This window comes from Homarus americanus, unplaced genomic scaffold, assembly GCF_018991925.1.
Source record: "Homarus americanus isolate GMGI-L3 unplaced genomic scaffold, GMGI_Hamer_2.0 scaffold30535, whole genome shotgun sequence".
Taxonomy (NCBI): Eukaryota; Metazoa; Arthropoda; class Malacostraca; order Decapoda; family Nephropidae; genus Homarus; species Homarus americanus.
The window spans coordinates 13,969,310-13,992,523 of record NW_024732440.1 but is presented as its reverse complement, the minus strand read 5'-3'; the positions used below and the strand labels follow the sequence as shown (position 1 = coordinate 13,992,523).

General features: G+C 43.4%; 1 protein-coding gene across 1 annotated transcript in view; it reads left to right on the top strand.

Annotated features, from left to right (window-relative positions):
• LOC121868843 (C3 and PZP-like alpha-2-macroglobulin domain-containing protein 8) overlaps positions 1-23,214 on the top strand; it is an 88,663-nt gene that overhangs the window by 53,711 nt on the left and 11,738 nt on the right. The window contains exons 15-28 of the mRNA XM_042369826.1: positions 401-588; positions 1,238-1,398; positions 5,831-5,944; positions 6,230-6,295; positions 6,983-7,081; positions 9,276-9,457; positions 10,718-10,882; positions 12,051-12,182; positions 12,406-12,574; positions 12,842-13,106; positions 13,277-13,463; positions 15,705-15,850; positions 17,563-17,696; positions 20,119-20,357. Of these exons, the coding sequence (XP_042225760.1) occupies positions 401-588; positions 1,238-1,398; positions 5,831-5,944; positions 6,230-6,295; positions 6,983-7,081; positions 9,276-9,457; positions 10,718-10,882; positions 12,051-12,182; positions 12,406-12,574; positions 12,842-13,106; positions 13,277-13,463; positions 15,705-15,850; positions 17,563-17,696; positions 20,119-20,357 (2,247 nt within the window). The remainder of the gene's footprint in view (positions 1-400; positions 589-1,237; positions 1,399-5,830; positions 5,945-6,229; positions 6,296-6,982; positions 7,082-9,275; positions 9,458-10,717; positions 10,883-12,050; positions 12,183-12,405; positions 12,575-12,841; positions 13,107-13,276; positions 13,464-15,704; positions 15,851-17,562; positions 17,697-20,118; positions 20,358-23,214) is intronic.

Genomic DNA, 23,214 nt, shown 5'->3' with positions numbered 1-23,214 from the left:
CACTGTTCAGCTATCTTTAGGGAACATTTCACACTCACTCACGCGAAGGACATGTTGCCTACACCCCGCTGAGAGAGGAAAAATAAGGCGTGAAATTCAAGTAAATTCAGAAACATTTACACTGCAGCCGCATTCAAAGATCAACTCATTTTTAATAATAAAGATGTATCTTGGTAACTCCACACTGCTCACCCTTGGTAGTCAATTGTCGAGAGTAAAGCATTTATCTCTCTCTCTCTCTCTCTCTCTCTCTCTCTCTCTCTCTCTCCTCACAATATACACCGACCTTAACACCCGCCAACCCAACCCAACCCAACCCACCCCAACCAAACCCAACGTAACGTAACCTAACCTAACCTAAGCTAACCTATCCTTAACAGTATCAAGGCGTCTCTCTCAGGTGGAGGTGTTAATGAACCAGCACAAGGACCACTCCAAGAGGACGGTGGAGGCGGCCATGTGGGCACCCCCGGGAGCTCTCGTCAACCTCGCCTGCACCCGCTCACCCACCTGGAGGAAACAGCAGAACAACCGCATCACCCACACCAGGCTCATCAAGGCAGCGCTGCAGATGGAACCACACCCGAGGTAGAGAGAGAGTTACATAAGAATAGAGGGAAGAAGACAGTGAGAGTGAGAGAACACAGACACTACACAAACTAACACCATCTTCACTATGGATACTAATGGGGACATATATTGCAAGACCCATACAGCCCAATAATATTTACTAATTACTTGGGTACGCTGCTACTGAACCCAGAGAGAATCTTATATACATTAATTGGGTGTAATTAATGGGGGGTCCTAATTACTAATCTCACATAATAAGGGATATAAGTTGTTTTTACCAGAGAGAGGAACCATCAAAGAAAGCCTATTAAGTTATGCTCAAATAATTGTTTCTTATGATGGAAAAAAATGCTCTCTGTATAGAAGCGAAAGCAGAGAACTTGTGGTGGTGTTGTGACTGAACCTTCATCAAAGAAACAATAGAATTCCATAATGCTCACTGAAGCTCCCCCAGATAATGAAGATTCGTGTAGAATAGTTTGAGTTTAAAAAGTGAATATGAATCAAATTATACCTTTAACTCTCTAAAATCACAAAAGTTTTTCTGATTTTAGCAATTTCTTATATTTGAGAAGTTAAATAATATAGCATAAAGATCCTGCTCATTAACGATTTGCTTTTTTCCTTAATACTGTAACACTTAGCGACTCATTCTCCATCACAGGTCGGTACACACGGTGGTGCGGTCGTCACGGAGCGGGTTATGGACTGAGCAAGTGGCGGCCCTGTCAACCCACAACACTGGCTGGTGGCCCCTCGCCTCTCTACACCTGGCTGGCCTCACCATCCTCACCGACGCTTTTATTTACTCCCCGCCCTACACAGGTAACTCCCCACCCTCACACTGGTAACTCCCCGCCCCCACACTGGTAACTCCCTGCCATCACACAGGTAACTCCCCACCCTCACACAGGTAACTCCCCACCCTCACACTGGTAACTCCCTGCCATCACACAGGTAACTCCCCACCCTCACACTGGTAACTCCCACCCTCACACAGGTAACCCCACCCTCACACAGGTAACTCCCCACATCACACAGGTAACTCCCACCCCTCACACAGGTAACTCCCCACCCTCACAGGTAACTCCCACACAGGTAACTCCCCACCCTCACACAGGTAACTCCCCACACACAGGTAACTCCCCACCCTCACACTGGTAACTCCCACCCTCACACTGGTAACTCTCACACAGGTAACTCCTCGCCATCACACAGGTAACTCCCCCACCATCACACAGGTAACTCCCCACCCTCACACAGGTAACTCCCGGCCCTCACCTGGTAACTCCCACCTCACACTGGTAACTCCCCACCCCTCACACAGGTAACTCCCCCACCTCACACAGGTATCTCCCCACCCTCACACTGGTAACTCCCCACCCCCACACAGGTAACTCCCCACCCTCACACTGGAACTCCCACCCTCACACTGGTAACTCCCACCCCTCACACAGGTAACTCCCCACCCTCACACTGGTAACTCCCCGCCATCACACAGGTAACTCCCCACCCTCACACTGGTAACCTCCACCCTCACACAGGTTAACTCCCGCCCCACACAGGTAACTCCCCGTCCCCACACTGGTAACTCCCGCCATCACACAGGTAACCCCCGTCCCCACACAGGTAACCTCCGCCATCACACAGGTAACCCCACCCTCACACAGAACTCCCCGCCCCCACACAGGTAACTCCCCTGCCCCCACACAGGTAACCTCGTCCCCACACGGTAACCCCCGTCCCCACACAGGTAACTCCCGCCATCACACACAAGTAACTCCCCACCCTCACACAGGTAACTCCCCGCCTCACACAGGTAACTCCCACCTCACACAGGTAACCCCACCCTCACACAGGTAACTCCCCGTCCCCACACTGGACCCCCGCCATCACACAGGTAACTCCCCGTCCCCACACAGGTAACTCCCGTCCCCACACAGGTAACTCCCGCCCCACACAGTAACTCCCCGCCCCACACAGGTAACCCCGTCCCCACACTGGTAACTCCCGCCATCACACAGGTAACTCCCCGTCCCCACACACAGGTAACTCCCCACCCTCACACAGGTAACTCCCACCCTCACACAGGTAACTCCCCACCCCTCACACTGGTAACTCCCCGCCATCACACAAGTAACTCCCCGCCCCCACAGATAACTCCCCGTCCCCACACAGGTAACTCCCCACCCTCACACAGGTAACTCCCCCCCTCACACAGGTAACTCCCACCCCTCACACTGGTAACTCCCCGCCATCACACAAGTAACTCCTGCCCCACAGGTAACCCCACCCTCACACAGGTAACTCCCCACCCTCACACAGGTAACTCCCCACCCTCACACAGGTAACTCCCCACCTCACACTGGTAACTCCCGCCATCACACAGGTAACTCCCACCCTCACACTGGTAACTCCCCACCCCTCACAGGTAACCCCCACCTCACACAGGTAACTCCCCGCCATCACACAGGTACCCCCCACCTCACAGGTAACTCCCCACCCTCACACAGGTAACTCCCCACCCTCACACACAGGTAACTCCCCACCCTCACACAGGTAACTCCACCCTCACACAGGTAACTCCCACCCCTCACACTGGTAACTCCCCACCCTCACACTGGTAACTCCCCACCTCACACAGGTAACTCCCCGCCATCACACAGGTAACTCCCCACCATCACACAGGTAACTCCCCACCTCACACAGGTAACTCCCCGCCTCACACTGGTAACTCCCCACCCTCACACTGGTAACTCCCCACCTCACACAGGTAACTTCCACCCTCACACAGGTAACTCCCCACCCTCACACTGGTAACTCCCACCTCACACAGGTAACTCCCCACCCTCACACTGGTAACTCCCCACCCTCACACTGGTAACTCCCCACCCTCACACAGGTAACTCCCCACCTCACAGGTAACTCCACACCCTCACACTGGTAACTCCCCGCCATCACACAGGTACCCCCACCCCCTCACACTGGTAACTCCCCACCCCTCACACAGGTAACTCCCTGCCCTCCACGGTAACTCCCCGTCCCCACACTGGTAACTCCCCGCCATCACACAGGTAACTCCCCGTCCCCACACAGGTAACTCCGCCATCACACAGGTAACCCCACCTCACACAGGTAACTCCCCGCCCCCACACAGGTAACTCCCCGCCCCCACACAGGTAACTCCTCGTCCCCACACGTAACTCCCCGTCCCCACACAGGTAACTCCCGCCATCACACGGTGAACTCCCCACCCCTCACACAGGTAACTCCCGCCCCCTCACACAGTAACTCCCACCCCTCACACAGGTAACTCCCCACCCTCACACAGGTAACTCCCCGTCCCCACACTGGTAACTCCCCGCCATCACACAGGTAACCCCGTCCCCACACAGGTAACTCCCCGTCCCCCACAGGTAACTCCCCGCCCCCACACAGGTAACTCCCCGCCCCACACAGGTAACTCCCCGTCCCCACACTGGTAACTCCCCGCCACACACAGGTAACTCCCTTGTCCCCACACAGGTAATCCCCACCCTCACACAGGTAACTCCCCACCCTCCACAGGTAACTCCCCACCCTCACACTGGTAACTCCCCCTCAGCTCCCACACAAGTAACTCCCGCCCCCACACAGATAACTCCCTGTCCCCACACAGGTAACTCCCACCCCTCACACAGGTAACTCCCCCACCTCACACAGGTAACTCCCCACCCTCACACTGGTAACTCCCCGCCATCACACAAGTAACTCCCGCCCCCACACAGGTAACTCCCCACCTCACACAGGTAACTCCCCACCCTCACACAGGTAACCCCCACCCTCACACTGTAACTCCCCGCCATCACACAGGTAACTCCCCACCCTCACACAGGTAACTCCCCGTCCCCACACAGGTAACTCCCTACACACGCAATATTAATATGGCTCGGTATGGCAGGCGTGACAAATCGTTCCAGTCACTTGAAATTCAAATCAAGGAATGATGAAAGCTTCTGAGGTCTGGATTCATAGAGAAAATAAACAGACTTTGTCTTCTCGAAGTCAAAGATGTTTCTGTATTCGGCTTTATGTATTTTAGGAGATGTAACGCCTTTACAGCTCTGTATACCAATCAGAGGATATTGTTACTGGTGTTGCTACATGTGTTGGTAAAAAGACAGAGACCGTGTAATCATTTATCCACCTTCCACCGTCAACTTATGTCTGCCATTTCATCCATTTTCAGTATTATTTAAGGAACTGTATTACACTTTTGTCAAAATTCAACAACAATCCAGCAAGAGGCCATACTTCACACCTTAGACAAACTACCAACTTCCTATCACATTTCCAGCAATAGGAAACAAATTTCAAAATAGTATCACACAAACTATGTTAGTAAAAATTGGTTCTCTTATTTTTAATTTTCGTGTTATCAAAAATGTATCGTACACATCACATGAATAAAACCGTTATGACATAAAATGAAGGAAACCTCTAAAGCTACGTTAAGAAGTCATCAAACATGAGAAGTTCTAAAAGTACTGTAAAAGAAATTGTCTAATGCTACTGCTGAAATCTTCAAAATAAAATAAAAATTATACAACACAATGGCCACAAATTTTTATATAAAGTTGTGTTTTTGTATCAGTTTTTTTTCGTAGAGGTTTGTTATTATTTTCTAAGTCTCCTCCTCCTTCTTTTGAGCTCTGATCCTCAGAGCATTTGCTATATGTAGCAGACTCCATTTTTATCGGCTTGACTAATTAGTTCAGTCACTGTTTTCTTTTTTCAGGATCACTGACTATGCTTGAGATTAAGTGTAACAAGTTTTTGATGACAAATTGAAGCCATTTCCGGCACTTTATAATGGCTGTGCTAACTATGTATGGAAGAAAATGAAATTAATCAATGAGTATATTTGTTTTAATAATATATTACGTAACTCAGACATAAGACCGCCATAGCCACACAAACCAGGGATTTTATATCATTATAACTGACAGAAGCGAAATTGCAAGACTTCTTCCTGACTTCTAAGAAATATGATTCGTCCTATATTTCTCCATGACCGTGAGAACCGTGAGACGGAGACTTCTCACGACAAACATCTTCTATTGACGAGGATATTTAGACCTGTCCCCTAATAGCTCTCCAAGTTTCCAGCACAATGCTCAAAAAGTTTCCAGTTGACCTCCCGTTTCCAGTCGTGACTGTGCTCATGAGTTTCCAGGTGAGTGAGTGAATGTACGAGTTTACAGGTGTTGTGTTGCAGGTGAGTGTGACCACCAGCTGGGGTTCCTGGAGTGTGGGGACGGCTCCTGCTACCGCCAGTACGAGGTGTGTGACGGACACGTGGACTGTACCAACGCCGCCGACGAGCACAACTGTAAGTCCCTCACTCACACTGTTGACTATGTATACTTTGATCCATGGATGGGGATATACTGTATATGTTACCTGTGAATGATCAGTATATGTATACCTTACTGTTTATAGTTATAGGGTTAACTGTCTGCAGTAAGTTAGATTTGAATAAATTACACAGCAGATTTAGTGAAATTTGATTGGTAAACGTAGATAGCTTTCAACCAATCACAGTCTGGTTCACAATCTGTCTCCAGTCGCACTGAGATAATAACATTAAGGGTAATTTCTGGGGTCGTGTTGCCAGGCTTGACGGTGTTGGGGAAACAGCCGCCAGCCACCTACGCCACCGGCAAGATCAACCTCTCAAAGGGTAAGGTCTGCTTCACCTCCTCTACAACCTAACTCAAGTTACTTATCGTCTACCGCTACCATGACACCTGAAAACTTTTTTGTAATATGAACAACTACCGCTAAACTGATAAATTTTCTTGACATTATCAACAACTGCTAAGAAGCTAAACTTTTTTATACCATCAACCGTTAAACTACTAACACTCCCATATCATCAACACCCGCTTAACTGCCAAATTTGTCATATGATCAACAGCCGCTAAACTGCTAAATCTTCACATCTTCAACACCCGAAAAACTGCTGAATTTGCTACATTTTTAATAATCGCTTAACTGCCAACATTTTCACATCCCTAACACACTCGAAATTGATAACTTTCCTATATTATCAACACCCATTAAACTGCTAATTTTGCCAGAGGGAGAAAGAAAGTGAAAGAGTGTCTGCATTGCCCAAAGAGAGAGATGTAGTGAGTGAGTGTCCATATTGACCAGAGAGAGAGAGAGAGAGAGAGAGAGTCCATATTACCTAGAAAGAGAAGTGTGTGTCCATACTGTGTCCATACTGCCCTGAGAGAGAGAGAGAGAGAGAGTGTGTGTGTGTGTCCATACTGCCCTGAGAGAGAAAGAGACAGTCCATACTACTCAAAGTTAGAAAGAGATATAGAGGGAGTGCATACTAAGTGAATTGTTGTGTTGTGGACAGAGGAGGTGGAGGTGCAGTACCGGCTCAAGCAGAGGAACTGGTGGCAGGACCTGTTTGATCAGAAGGAGGGCAGCTGGTGCAGGACTCAAGCTAACTTCGGTATGTAGACAAACAACTCTGTGATGCAACTGCTATACCCAAACAACTGTATACTGTCAGCTCACAACACAACGCAAGCAACTATACTGTCAGCACATAACTCAAACAATTGTATACTCTCAGCTCACATCACGACCCAAACAACTGTATACTGTCAGCACACAACACAACGCAAGCAACTATACTGTCAGCACATAACTCAAACAACTGTATACTCTCAGCTCACATCACGACCCAAACAACTGTATACTGTCAGCTCACAACACAACGCAAGCAACTATACTGTCAGCACATAACTCAAACAACTGTATACTGTCAGCACACAACACAAACAACTGTATACTGTCAGCACACAACACAAACAACTGTATACTGTCAGCACACAACACAAACAACTGTATACTGTCAGCACACAACACAAACAACTGTATACTGTCAGCACACAACTCAATCAACTGTATACTGTTAACACACAACACAAACAACTGTATACTGTTAACACACAACACAAACAACTGTATACTGTCAGCACACAACACAAACAACTGTATACTGTCAGCACACAACACAAACAACTGTATACTGTCAGCACACAACTCAATCAACTGCATACTGTCAGCACACAACTCAATCAACTGCATAGTGTCAGATCACACTATACCTTTTACACATCCAATATTTAGTGCACTCCAATATAAGCAACACAGCTGGCTCAGACTTAATGTCAGTCAATTAAATGTGTGTATTTCGTAAATTACTAAGTTTTCAGTGCCGTAATTAAAGGGGTGAAAAATACATTCAAGTTCCTACTGTATCTATGTGATTTGTGTATACTGTAAACTTTTGTATTTCATTTGTACTACAACTAAATGAAATGGATCCCCCAATAATTGTTGGGTTTTATTTTGATGAGGTAATGTTGAATGTTTTTTTGTAGAGGTAAAATTAATGCTGTCTATACAGGTAAGGTTAATGTTGAATGTTGTCTACACAGGTAAGGTTAATGTTGTGTACACAGGTAAGGTTTGTTTTCTGTAAATGTAATGTTGAATGTTTTCTACAAAGATAACAAAAATAATTTTCCCTTTACGGTTAATGTCAAAACATAATATAAACAATATCACCATCAGACAATATTTTAATTATAGCTTCGAAATGACCTCAGACGAAACCTCTCTGAGACACCAGCAATTTCATCTCCATAACAATAATAAAAGGTTGTTTACCCTGCAGGTCATAGAGAAATGGCTTCGTGATATGTGTTTTGCTATGGCATTGCCGAGTTCGGATTACAATATAAATAATTGCTGTATTCAAACTGCAAACTTACTAATTTCTTTTATGGAACTATTTATTGAAGGGTACAAGCTGCCTTCTAATCTCAGACTTCATCATCATCATCATCATCATCTCTTTACGGCCATTTTCCATGCTTGCGTGAGTCAGCCGTGTTAACCTCCGTCCCCGCCGCCATCAGGCAAATTTGAGGCAAGTTTTACGGCAGGATTCCCTTCATACCATCAACACCACTTTTACATGGTGGGAACATGTAAGCTTTGCATGTTCCCTCTTAGCTGGTACAGTACGATCACTACTGTACTCCCTGAGGTATTGAACAATAACCCGCCTACACTTACTAAGGTTAACAACGGTACATCTTGACTAAACGATAAATAAACTTGCTGAATCATTTCCTCATTATCTCGTTTCAGTGCTTAAAAAAGTTAAATGAAACAAGAGCGGTGCGTTTTAAAAATGACTGGAAATGCGAAACAATAAGTCAGCATAAATAATACTTTCTCGTTTGACTTAAATTTTCACAAGGTGTGTGCTTGAGTGATCTACATGTGTTTGGAGTCTCATACTCATGTTAGAAATCAAAACATCTCTGGTTACGTAATAGCCCTATGCCAGCCTTGCCTCGCTGACTTAATAGTGATTACTTTCCGGCTAATGTTTAACGCTCTTTGTCCCGGCACAAATATACTAGATCTACGCCACCAATGGCTAATACAGTACCATAATCAGATTTGTTGGCCATTATCTGCATGGTTCACTGAGAGGATTTGCCTGTCCAGCTTTCCTAGACTTTATTAATGTACCTTTTAACCCCGTCCCTCCACTTGTTGTGCCTCCTAGTTGCTGCTTCCCCTCCCCAGGCCGCAAAGGGTAATAACCTCTCTCTACCCCCCAGGTCACAAGGGGTACGAAAGTGTGAAGTTGCCAGTGCCCAACTCACCGGACCAATGGATAGTGGAGGGCTTCGTCACACACCCACAACACGGGTTCCTCATCTTACCCGAGCAGAAGTACGACGCCACGCCCCCGCTCCTTATGCAGCTAGAAGCCTCCTCCTTCTGCCGTAGGGGCGAGCAGGTCAGTAAGTAACAGTAAGGTCACTCGACGCAGGGAGGTATATGTGAGACACTCGTGACAATCTTATAGTGGGAGAGAGAGGAAGGGAGAGAAAGCGAGACAGAGGGGAGAAAAAGAAAGGGAGGGGGGAGAGAGAGGGATGGAAAAGAAAGATAGAGAGAGGAGATAGAGAGAGAGAGAGAAAGAGAGAAAGAGAGAGTGGAAAGAGAGAGAGATAGAGAGTAGCAAGTCGCAGTATGAGGATCAGCCATCTCAATTCTTTACGCACAAAAAGTGGGTCCGTTTTCATACGATCTTTTCAAAATCGCCGGGAAGCTTGTATGACCGACCGTCTTTGATGAGAGATCTACACGTCGAGTTGACCTTCATATTGTTCATTACTATTTGAGTGTTTGATCAGAATGTTAATAATTAGTATTGCCCATTCATGAAAGAGGTGATTAAGACCATTCATTAAGGAGGTAATTTATCATCACTAGCCAGGTAGAGCAAGTGTTTTTACCTCTCACCCTCACTTGTAGTAGCCTCACCCTGACAGAGATTGGCTATAGCTCTGCACTCGTCAATGTAACATTTTGTCCCGCCACTAGTCAGTCAGTCAGTCAGTTTACAGTCAAACATTCTTACCAAAGCAAAAGGAAAAAAATGGTACATAATTTCATAGTTTGTCCTAATAAAATTTCCTAACAATACAACACACAACTTCAAATGACAAAAACAATTCAGTTGAGTGCAAATAACATTTAAAAAGTCACCAGAAATAATCATAGTAAACTAAGAGCGTACAATAGCACCCACTGACTAAGGTCCACCCACTTTTATCACCTTAGTACCCATTACATTTCGTGAAAGCTGATTGGTTGCTGGTTGCTATGTGAACTGTGACCTTTCTTCTCCACATTTCTAAAAGACGATGAGGATATTTTAAGTTACATATTTCACCAGATTATACCTTCCCACACCTACACGTCCCTGATGTGTGAGTATTACTTTACATGGCTCACTTAAATCACAAGATACTGCTGTTGTCTGATCCGTAAAGAGTCCGCTAAAACGCTTTGTTATTCATAAAATATTCCCTTTCATTCTAAGCCTTAAGTTTACTCATAAATGCTCACATCACTAAAAAATGATACTCAGTCACTCACTACAGTGGCGTTTTAAAGAGATGCCTTGCACTCACTCACTCACTCACAACAATGGTGTGTTAAAAAGAGACGGATAACCAGTTACTCAGGTCAGATGTTCACTGCCCGCCAGGTCTCGGTTCGGGTCCACCTGTACAACTCGCTACAGCAGACGGTGGTGGTGATGCTGGTGCTGCCGGGGAGTGACGACTACCGCTTCATCAACGTAGAGAACGATGCCACCGTCAGCCACTACAGCCCTCGTCTCTCCTCCGGTGACCACCACCACCTTCTATGGGTCAGTCTGAGAGTCAGTCAACTCAGTCAACGCCGCTGTATCTCAGGTCAATCAACATTTAGGCAGTTAAGAGAGTCAACGCCGGATCTCAAATCAGTCAACATTTAAGTCAGTTAAGTCAGTCAGTCAACACCTTATCTCAGTTAACAGTCATAGAATCACACACACACACACACACATTTAATGGCATGTTCAACGTGTTCTCAATTTGTGTCTTCACTAAGTTCAACCACATAGTTACGTTCTCACATCTCCAGGTACGGCAATAATAATTCAACGTGAGAAACATTGAGAATTCTGGTCCTGTTCATCTAAGTTTAGGGTAACTATGAGGCCCGTGACCTTGTTTTGTGTCACTGTGACCTTGTCTTGCGTCACTGTGACCTTGTTTGTCTTGTGCAGGGCTGGGTTGGATTCTCAAAGGTTCACATCGTTGAATTTTCCTCGCAACTGGAGACACAAAAACACCTTAACTGGCTGGCTTAACCCCTCCCTCCCCCACACATACAAAAAAAAATATCCTGTCAATAAACAAAATAGGATCAAAATTACACTGAAATTCTCTACACCATTAACCTGACACGTTCAAATGGCGCCGCAAGAGGTGTGGCTAGGGAAGTGGCCTTTAAAGGACCTAATGCCGTTAAACTCTACGGAAACTTCAAAGCTAATTTCACTTGTTCATTTAGCACTGTATCTATGACTAGCGTATAGCGGAGCCTGTATTACTGTCCATACTAATGTAATATCCTGCCATGATCTTGTACCCTTTGACAACTACACCATTATTATTATTATTATTATTATTATTATTATTATTATTATTATTATTATTATTATAACTGCGTCATTATTACTATTATTATTATATCAGCATTAATTTCACTATTATCATCATAGTTCCACCGAAGAGAGTTCCTCTAGGAAACAATTTTTCTCTAAGTTAGTTCCTCTCGGAGTTATATGTTCCTCAAGGAAATAGTTCGTCTCGAAGGTAATTCCTCTGGGAAATAATTCCTCAACGAAATTTTCTTGTATTCGCCTCGACTTACTGTACCATCAAAAATAACTATTTCCACGCCGGAGGAATATCTCCCTCTTCCTCCATAAGAACTATTCGCCATGACCACAGCCAATAATAACGGTGTGTCCCTTCTGGCCAGTACAGGTAGAGGGCGAGCGCTTCACAGAGGTAATGCTGCCCCTAGCGGTCGTGAGGCAATCAGGCTCCTTTTCTGTCACTGTCCACGCCCGCTCACAGGTTGGCTCCGACACCAGGTCCGTCAACATCAAAGTCCAGGTGAGTCTCTCTCTCTCTCTCTCTCTCTCTCTCTCTCTCTCTCTCTCTCTCTAAAGTAAATATATCTTATTTTCTCTAAGATGAGTATCTCTGAGCCATAAATCTCCCCGTCATTACTATCGATACTGCCATAGAGTCATTCGTCTCCAGCTTCTGCCAGCCCTCCCTCCCCCACGTACACTGTGACGACTCACTCCACCCCTCTCTCTCTCCTGACCACCAGACTGAAGGTGCCGAGGTGCGGAAACACACGTCGGTGCTGCTGGACCTGAAGAACCGGGCCACCGTGTACGAGTTCCTGGACCTGCCAGTGGACGAGAGCCCGGAGATCACAAAGAGCATCATCAGGCGCTATGTCTACGGCTCCCCCAGGGCCACTCTGGCACTCTCAGGTAAACAACACACACACACACACACACACACACACACACACACACACACACACTCACACAGAACAACTTGATAACAATAGTGCGTTGATGACAAATACGACGAAATAGACCAGTAAAATGACTACTTTGGTTATGACAAATTCACCAACACAAAACAAAATGACTGATAAACTCAATAAAGCAGAACATCCTATTCAGACCTACACCTCACACACCTACCGCGACTGAACGAAAAGGCATAAGATAAAAGTTTCACATCTCCTGTAGGTGACGTGTTCGGCCCTACGATGAGCAACATGGTGGTGCACGACACGATGGCCTTCAATGGCAGGATCCTCAAGAGCTCGGACGGGCTGGCCTTCAACATGGGCAGCACAGTGTGGACTCTCCACTATCTGCGTCTCACCAATCAGCTCAATAAGTCCAAGGCCAAGAAAGCCTTCGCATTCATCAACCTCCAACTGGCAGGCCTCCTCACCCGCTACAACAATGGCTCCTTCAAGATGTGGCATTTCTCCAACCCCAGCGTGTGGTAAGGTGGCGCTACCCGTCCTTCTTGTAGATACAGTACATTGCTCTTCTCGGGCTGTAAATAGTACTCTTGCTACTAAAAACACTTCATTATCCGTAAATTAATGTCGTGGCTAAAGTATGTGTGTGTGTGTGGGTCATAACACAACTACTACCCTTCCCCTGGTATAGGCTGACGACGTGGGTATTGACCGTACTCCTGGCGGCGCAGCACGAGGACTGGGAGAACCTGGTGTACGTGGAACCCCGGCTGGTCAACACGGCCACCACCTTCATCCTTGACCACCAGGAACCAGACGGCAGTTTCCGGGAGACTATCTTCTACAACATAACCCTCGACCACAAGATGGGTTTCAAGGTAACTCAGAGTAGCTCAAAGGTTAATCAGAGTAGTCTCCAAGGTAACTCACTTGAGCTTAATGGTTACTCACTAGAGATTCAAGGTAACTTAAGAGTATCTCCGAAGGAAAATAGAATAACTCCTTGAAAACACCCAAAAGCTCCAAGGTGACTCACTAGAACTTCAAGGTGACTAATATGATCAGCGTAACTCACTGGAACTGCAAAATAATTCAACGTAACTCAAAAAGTTTCAAGGTAATTCATTATAGTAATTCATTCCAAGATAACATTATCACAACAGATCCAAGGCATCTCAAGGTAACTGTTATCACATGGGTTTAGGTACGTGTCGTAAACAGTTATCATTCTGCAGCATCCAAAATTACAACTCACAGGTAACACAACAACAGTTACAAAAATGTACTTAGAGATAACCGCCCATTAAGCTGTAAACATCGACTGAGCTAAATGACAAACGGATAAGTAACTGTATTTGTTGTTAGAACTCTCAGGTAATTCATTAATTTATGGTAGTCTGGTCTGCTTCATTAAAGGCGTCGTTTACCATAACAATACAGCCAAATTATACCTTAAGGAAGTTAGATTAGGTCAGTTCAGGTCAGGTCAAGTCAAGTCAAGTCAGGTCAATCTAGGTCAGGGTAGTTTTGGTTAATTGAGGTTAGCCTAGGTTAAGTTTTGTAATTTACTACATAATTCAATTTTATGTCTTATGAGTATCTATATGATCGTCTACGGTTAGACAGAAATAAAAAAATACATGGAAATTATAGTTATTGTAACATATTCCAGTGTGTATGTGTGTGTGTGTGTGTGTGTGTGTGTTTTTTGTGTGTGTGTGTGTGTGTTTGTGTGTGTGTGTGTGTGTTGTGTGTGTGTGTGTGTGTGTGTGTGTGTGTGTGTGTGTGTTTTGTGTGTGTGTGTGTGTGTGTGTGTGTGTGTGTTTTTGTGTGTTTTTGTGTTTTTTGTGTGTGTGTGTGTTTTGTGTGTGTGCTTTTTGTGTGTTTGTGTGTGTTTTGTGTGTGTGTGTGTGTGTGTGTGTGTGTTGTGTGTGTGTGTTTGTGTGTGTGTGTGTATGCAGATTAATCAAATAACATAAAAATAAAAGCATGAATATATGCACCAGATGAAACTGCGCATAAAAGGATACATGAACAAATTAAAACGACTATAGAATCATTTTTGCCTCTTGGAATAATGAACTTACTCGAAAACGTTTGTTTTTCATATTCACAGGAATTTCAATCTCTCTCTCTCTCTCTATATATATATATATATATATATATATATATATATATATATATATATTAATAATTTAACAAGTACGAAAATAGATAAAAGCTGTAAGATAAATGAAACTGGGGATCACCTGAGCATTAGCCACCCCAGCTTATTTCACCTGATTATTAAGCACCCTAACGCGACCAAGGGGGGGATAGTTAGGTTAGGTTAGGTTAGGTTAGGTGAAATAAGCTGCGGTGTCTTAATCTTTAGATCCTCCGAAACTGAGAAAAATATAAAAGGACAAAAGTATTACTGTAGTGTACTAAAAAAAAATTAAGACAGGCGAACAAGAACGAGTCTCTGGGTGAGTTAGGATTGACTCAGGTGGGTAATTCACTTTCACCCAGTTCACGAGAGGCAGATATGAATACTGCAGCAGCCAGGAAGAACACAACCAAAAAATACGAAATCATGTAAAAGGAAAAAAAAGTTATAAATTGACGAACATGTTTAATAAGCCTCACATGACAAGGTAATTTACCCTCCCTCCTTACAGCTCACGTCAATGTTAACTCTTCTTTTCTTTTTTTACCGGAGACATTATTTACACCCGTACCTGGACTGTTAATTAAATGTTCACCCCGTAAGTTAGCAGTCCCGGTTTCGATTTCCATGTGGGGAACGGGAAGGGAGGGAGTGAGGGAGGGAGGGAGGGGGAAAAGGAGGGAAGGAATGATTAGCCAGTGTGGTTTGCGTGTGGTCCGGTATACCTGGTCAGTGTCTTGAGGTCGGGTTACTCATCTCCCACACTCTATACAAAATCGTGACAATGTGTCTTAATGACCTAACCATCCACGATAATGAAGTAATCATTGTTATTACGATTTATATTATTATTATTATTATTATTATTATTATTATTATTATTATTATTATTATTACAAGTATGGACAGTACAATATTGCTACACCCTTGTCTTACTCTATAGTGTACAATACATATTGCGTGGTTACAGGGATGGGGAGGAGGCGTGCGTGACCATCACAAGCCGGTGTTGGTGGCGTTGACGGCGCTGGTGACCGCGGTACTGCTGGAAGCCGCCCCGACGCTCAACGGAGACGTCCACGCCAGGGCCCTCAACGCTAGACAACGCGCCACCCAGTAAGACACGCTCCTTCACGCTATGTTTTGATCTCTAACGTCACTCCTTGCTCACATATGCTCATCCTACCACACCATGCTCCTTCACGTTCATCCTACCACACTATCCCCCTCACGCTCTTGTGTTGTGTTGGTTCCTGGTTCCCCGATATTATTACTCGTGCCGCTGTCATTGTTACAACACACTCACCATGGCAACATGAAGTATCACGGCAGACCTTTACCAGCTGCATCACGTTCATCCCTTATCGTCTCGTTCCTTACTACCAAGTCATCATACAACCATACTTATTATATACAAGATTTTCAAGTGTAATGTTTTCATGTAGTTTGATGTTAGTGTTTACAGAGACCCTTGAGGTTAGTGTTTACAGAGACCCTTGAGGTTAGTGTTTACAGAGACCCTTGAGGTTAGTGTTTACAGAGACCCTTGAGGTTAGTGTTTACAGATACCCTTGAGGTTAGTGTTTACAGAGGCCTTTGAGGTTAGTGTTTACAGAGACCCTTGAGGTTAGTGTTTACAGAGACCTTTGATGTTAGTGTTTACAGAGACCCTTGAGGTTAGTGTTTACAGAGACCCTTGAGGTTAGTGTTTACAGAGACCTTTGAGGTTAGTGTTTACAGAGGCCTTTGAGGTTAGTGTTTACAGAGACCCTTGAGGTTAGTGTTTACAGAGGCCTTTGAGGTTAGTGTTTACAGAGACCCTTGAGGTTAGTGTTTACAGAGACCTTTGATGTTAGTGTTTACAGAGACCCTTGAGGTTAGTGTTTACAGAGACCCTTGAGGTTAGTGTTTACAGAGACCCTTGAGGTTAGTGTTTACAGAGACCTTTGAGTTAGTGTTTACAGAGACCCTTGAGGTTAGTGTTTACAGAGACCCTTGATGTTAGTGTTTACAGAGACCTTTGAGGTTAGTGTTTACAGAGGCCTTTGAGGTTAGTGTTTACAGAGACCCTTGAGGTTAGTGTTTACAGAGACCTTTGATGTTAGTGTTTACAGAGACCCTTGAGGTTAGTGTTTACAGAGACCTTTGAGGTTAGTGTTTACAGAGACCCTTGAGGTTAGTGTTTACAGAGACCTTTGAGGTTAGTGTTTACAGAGACCCTTGATGTTAGTGTTTACAGAGACCCTTGATGTTAGTGTTTACAGAGACCCTTGAGGTTAGTGTTTACAGAGACCCTTGAGGTTAGTGTTTACAGAGACCCTTGAGGTTAGTGTTTACAGAGACCTTTGAGGTTAGTGTTTACAGAGACCCTTGAGGTTAGTGTTTACAGAGACCCTTGAGGTTAGTGTTTACAGAGACCCTTGAGGTTAGTGTTTACAGAGACCCTTGAGGTTAGTGTTACAGAGACCCTTGAGGTTAGTGTTTACAGAGATCCTTGAGGTTAGTGTTTACAGAGACCCTTGAGGTTAGTGTTTACAGAGACCCTTGAGGTTAGTGTTTACAGAGACCCTTGAGGTTAGTGTTTACAGAGACCCTTGAGGTTAGTGTTTACAGATACCCTTGAGGTTAGTGTTTACAGAGACCCTTGATGTTAGTGTTTACAGTGTTCCTTGATGTTTACAGAGTCTCTTTGTAAACACTAGCATTAAAGACATAATCGGTAACATAAAAAGACACATAAATTCCCTGTTCGTGTGTTTGTTATGCCGGAAAAACATCCTAAAGGTAGAACTGTTCGACGCTCGTATAACATTCAGCGTCTTCTACAGGTTCCTGGAGCGGGAGTTGGATCAGTTGTGGGACCCCTACGATTTAGCCATCACCACTTACGCCCTGACTTTGGTGGGCAGCCCTGAGAGAGAAGTCGCCCTTAAGATGCTCGAAGCTTATGCCAGGAATCAAGGTATAATAACTCCACAACACCTCTGTATCATTCTTCCCACGGGACCACTGAGATATATATATACTTCATTTGTTTCTGAAGTAGGAACAGTGTAAGTGTTTGTTATAACTTTACTATATTTCGCTGCTACAAATTCCAGATTAGGGAAAAAGCAGTTGGCGACATGCTTTATGGTTAACACAGATCCCGGCTTGGTTGAATTAAGTCTCTGAGATTAATAATAAACCATACAGATATCCCAAATACCTTTACTGTGTGTTATCTGGCTGTGTTACGTCTGTGCGATAGAGCGATTGCGCCATTGTTGTAAGAGCTGGGCGGCTCTCATGGTACAAAACATAATATACCTTCAACTTTAAAACAAATACATTTATTTCAATGTGTACAACGTAGCAAAATGATGATAATAATAATAATAATAATAATAATAATGGCTTGAAGATGACGCACAGAGGATCGGAACAATACAAATAACAGTTTGGAACTATTCTGAGACAGTAAAGAAAAAAGATAAATTCGAATCTCTTTCTTCCTCGTCTTCCCTCTTCCATGAATCACAATAATACACCAGCTGTCACATGACACATGTTAAATCACAGACAATCCTGACAACAAAAGCCCTGTTCCTCTGATCACATTCTCTTTTATATGCAGTTAAGGCTAGATTCGTCGACTACCAAAAGAAACAATACGCACAGAAATATAACTTTCTCTGGTATCATAGATGTGAGAGATTACGTTTTGCTCTGATGGTAGAAGACTGACTGGGGTGAAGGTGGATCTGAAAGGGAGAGATAATCAGAAAGACTTTCCTTTACCGTCCCTGCAATTCTTGTTTTCAACGTATAAATATTTTCTGTCTATTTTTCTCTCTCGTATTTATATTTTTCTTCTTCCGTCTATTCTCCCTCATTCTTCCTATTTACCTCCACCCCACGGCTCTCCATCTCACCTAGTGAAGTTCACTATGTTACCAAACCCCTCATCCGTGAGACTGGTGCGCTGAAATTGTTTTTTATGGTTAATTTGCATGATGTAGGGTAATTATGGGAAAAAAACACTGGTGCTATTTTTGGGCCGCCACCTTGGATTTTTGGCAGCCATTTTGGTTTGCCGTGAACATACAATTGGTTCCTATGAATTTTCAGTAATACCGAGATCCGTGTTCTCTGCAAACGGTGACGTTTTGCTACCAGCAGACAAGAGTTCTTTCACGAAAAATATAGAGCAACTGACCTGCATCGAATCTCAACCAGTTGATGATGAGAAACACAGAAAAACACTCAATGTTGATACAATGAGCATCGCACAGATCATCAACAAACGGAACTGTTAGAGAAGTTTTGTTACCTTGGACGTGATTATGATGAACTTCGAGAGATATTCAGCAGATTGACTCCCTAAAACCAAACACAAAATAGAAAAGAAATGATGACATTGAGCCTATCTTATTCCAGATAGCTGACACAACTTCAATTAAGACTACATCACTGAAGAAGTCTCTTTAACATGTGAAGACCAAAGACCAACTCACTAAATATTTGGGTGATGCTGTTGTTGTCTATGTTACCTCTGCTTTGGGAGATAATGATGATTACCTGAAGAACCGTACTGTATACATGAAGAAGCAGTCATTGATGTACGTTCACCTGACACTGGTGTATTTTATTACTCATGGAACTCTGTGCACGCCACTCATGTACTTCAAACAGCACACACATTGCTGGCCAGGGAAAATTGACTCACCAGTATCTCTCTCCGCTGCACAAGTGTCTATTTTATGTAACAAAGTTTATTTCAAAACACAAAATGTATATATTTTTTTATTTGAGTATATGACTTAGGTCTCTAGGTTACTATAATTGTTTTATATATATATATATATATATATATATATATATATATATATATATATATATTATGATCAGCACCATCAGGGTGTTAGTTATGACATAATAATAGAGGCTATTAAAGTATCTAATCTGATGCTTACCTACAATATACTAATTTTACCCTTGTAATCAAACAAATCAATTAACATCACGATTATTTTCCCATATTTTGCCCCGAATATGTGATTAAAACCTACTAGTGTACAATAAAATTGATTCCTAGTGACTTGCAAATAATGTTGTATAGGAGATTTTGAGTTCTTTACTTAAATTTTCAAGATGACCGCCACGCTGGGGGGTAAAAAATATCACCAGTGTTTTCGTTTCATAATACTCTAAATCATGGAAATCATCCATAAAAACAATTTCAGCTCACCGATCTCACGGAATTACACAGTGAGCCTCACTAATCCTGTCTATTTCAGTTCTCTCGTTTCCCTTCATAGTTTCTTTTTTCTCTCTCTCTCACTTCACCTCACCTCACCTCACTCACTAACACACATACCCTTCTACCCCCACTTGTCCGTCAGACGGTCGGATGTACTGGTCACGGGCACCCATCGTTACCAACGCACGCTTGGCGGAGAACAACCAGCGAGCGTTCCTGTTACCCAAGGAGCCGCAGGAGTGGGACGCGTACGCCGTGGAGGCCACCAGCTACGCCCTGCTCGTGTTCCTCATCCAGGAGGGGGTGACGCCGAGGACCGAGTCTATCATGCGCTGGCTTAACTCCGTCAGGGAACACACCCACGCCTTCGCTGCCTCCGTGGTAACTAACTCCTACTGTGTACACTAGGTTGTTGTGGTAGTTGATACTGATGGTGGCGGTGTTGGTTAGTAGTAGTAGTAGCAGTAGTTGTTCTTGTTGTTGTTTATTGATTTTCTAATAGTGTTTTACGAGTGAGTGAGTGAGTGGTTCCTTCCCCAAATATTCAACTACGTTTTGTGTTAAGAAGTCTTGAAAGATCATCCATCACCTGAAGATTTTAACACCCCAGCAAAATTTTTCACCTGCAGAGATTAAACACTCTAACCTAACACTACCTGAGAGAGATGGGGGTTAGGTTAGGTAAGGTATCTAATCTTCAGGTAAATCCGAGGTTATACCGACGTAACCTAATCTAATTTACCCTTGACTTATGTTTAATGATTATCTTATTATTTTCAAAGGTAGTTAATGGTGGCTTCTTATATAAATTGCCCTGGTATGTCATGCTTGTCTGTCACTGGTTCATTGTGTTGAAATGTGTTCACTGCAATAACTGCTGTGCTTCATAACATCTAACCGTGGGTACAGTGTATTGTATCAGTATTTATTGAGGATTATACTGTTTTCGTGATTCTGTAAGAGTTTTATTACAGTAGATGTGATAAAAGAGTTACAGTGAAGATGTGTTTAGCTCTGAGTACTGTAAGATGGTTTAAACACCTTTGAGTACTGTATTTTAACCCTCTTTAAGTAATATGACCCTTTGACTATGATGATTTAATCCCTTTTTGTATTATGATTTAACCCTTTTTTGAGTACGATGAATTAGTACTCTGAGTATGATGATTTAACCCTTTAAGTACTATGATTTAGCCCTTTGAGTATGTTGATTTAGACCCTTTGAGTATGATAATTTAAACCTTTGTAGATTTTGATTTAACCCTTTGAATACTATGATTTAAGCCTTTCTGGGTACGATTATATATCCCTTTGAGTATGATGATTTAACCCTTTAAGTACTATAATTTAACCCATTTTGAGTACGATGATTTAGTCTTCTGAGTATAACTGATTTCATCATTTGAATGCGATAATTTAACCCTTTGAGTACGATGATTTAACCCTTTGATTACGATGATTTAGTCCTAAGTACTATTATATAACCCTTTGAGTACGATGCTTTAACCCCTTGAGTACGATGATTTAACCCGTTGAGTGAGATGATTTAACCCTTTGACAACTATGACAAACCTTTAGCTACACAACTGTTATACTGAAGGTAATATGACATCGTCTTCAGAGAGTTAAGACTAAAACATCATAATCAAGGGTTTAAAACAGGTTGCAGTCGGGAACATTATGATACCTTGCTCTATGGACTAGTTCACATGGGGTTGGGTTAGGTTAGGTTAGGTTAGGTTAGATTAGATTAGGTTAGGTTAGGTTAGGTTAGGTTTAAAGACAACTGGATAATTATATTACACACGAAAAACTGATGCTAAGACCTAACACTTTATATATCTGACCTATGTTAATACCTAATGAAAAATTTTCTTTACTGAGAAGTATTTTGATTTTTTACAATAGTTGACATTTTAATATCACCATCCATCACCGGGGTCACCATAACAACGTCGCCTTGAAATATGTTAACAGTCCAAGATAAACATCCCAACTAATTCCACCTGAGGAGTCATCACCCTAACGCTATCTGGAGGGTTAGGTTATGTTAGTCTAGGCTGACACTGTTAGGGTAGGTTAGGTTAGGATAGTACTGTTAGGGTAGGTTACGTTAAGGTAGGATAGCACTGTTGGGGTGGGTTAGGTTAGGTTAAGATCGGGCCGTTAAGGTAGTTAGGTTAAGTTACCGTTAGGGTGGTTAAACTTCAGGTGAAATAAGCTGAGATGACTATTCTTCAGGAAATCCAATATTTATTGTAATACGCACAAATAAATTATAGAATATCCTTTAAATGCTGTAAGAGCTTTTTATTAAAGTGTTGACACAGCTTCAAGAATGGTTAGATTAGGTTAGGTTAGGTTGTGACAAGATTAAATATGAATTCAACTGATGAATAGTCCGGATTATCCCATAGAATAAGAGAAACAAAAGCATAACGTGGAAAACTAATTTCATCGGGAAACAGAAAGATTCCTGGAAGTCAGGCCAGTTTTTAAAAACAAAACCAATCTCAGTAATGTGAAACAGATTGGCTATGATTTATGTAAAATAATAATAATAATAATAATAATAATAATAATAATAATAATAATAATAATAATAATAAACGGTTTATTAATTAAGTTGCAGCCGCTGGCTGAAAATATACTTACATTTGATTTAGACATGATATAATATGCATTGCATACATTTACAGGGCTGCACAGTATATAAATGAGTTGTTTATTATTTTAACAATAGATGGGATGGTGCTATTCTTATATCTATCAGTGCGGGCTCTTATGGGCTGAATTTTGTTGTAGTGGCGGACTGCACGAGGTGGGTGGGGGACTGCCGGTGGCAGGAGGTGGCGATGACGAGGGTGGTGAATTAGTTAGTATTACTTCCTGGGTTCACCTTGGTGGTTCACATGTGCCACACTAAGAATCGAGGTTTCATATACGGTTGACGTGTTCAAGTACAATCCTAGACAACAGTTGTGTCCCGCTGCCAGCCACACTGTGTGAAGCCGATACACCTGAGGTTGGAATGACGAAGCACCAGGGGAAGGGTGGATGTGGGAGGTGGGAAGAAGGGGGTTGCGGGAGGCTGAGAGAAGGGGGATGCGGGAGGCTGGGAGAAGGGGGATGAGGGGAGGTGGGGAGAAGGGGAGAGGGAGGTGAGAAGGGGGATGGAGAAGGGAAGGCGTGGAGAAGGGAGATGCGGGAGGCGAAAAGAAGAGTGATGAGTGAGGCG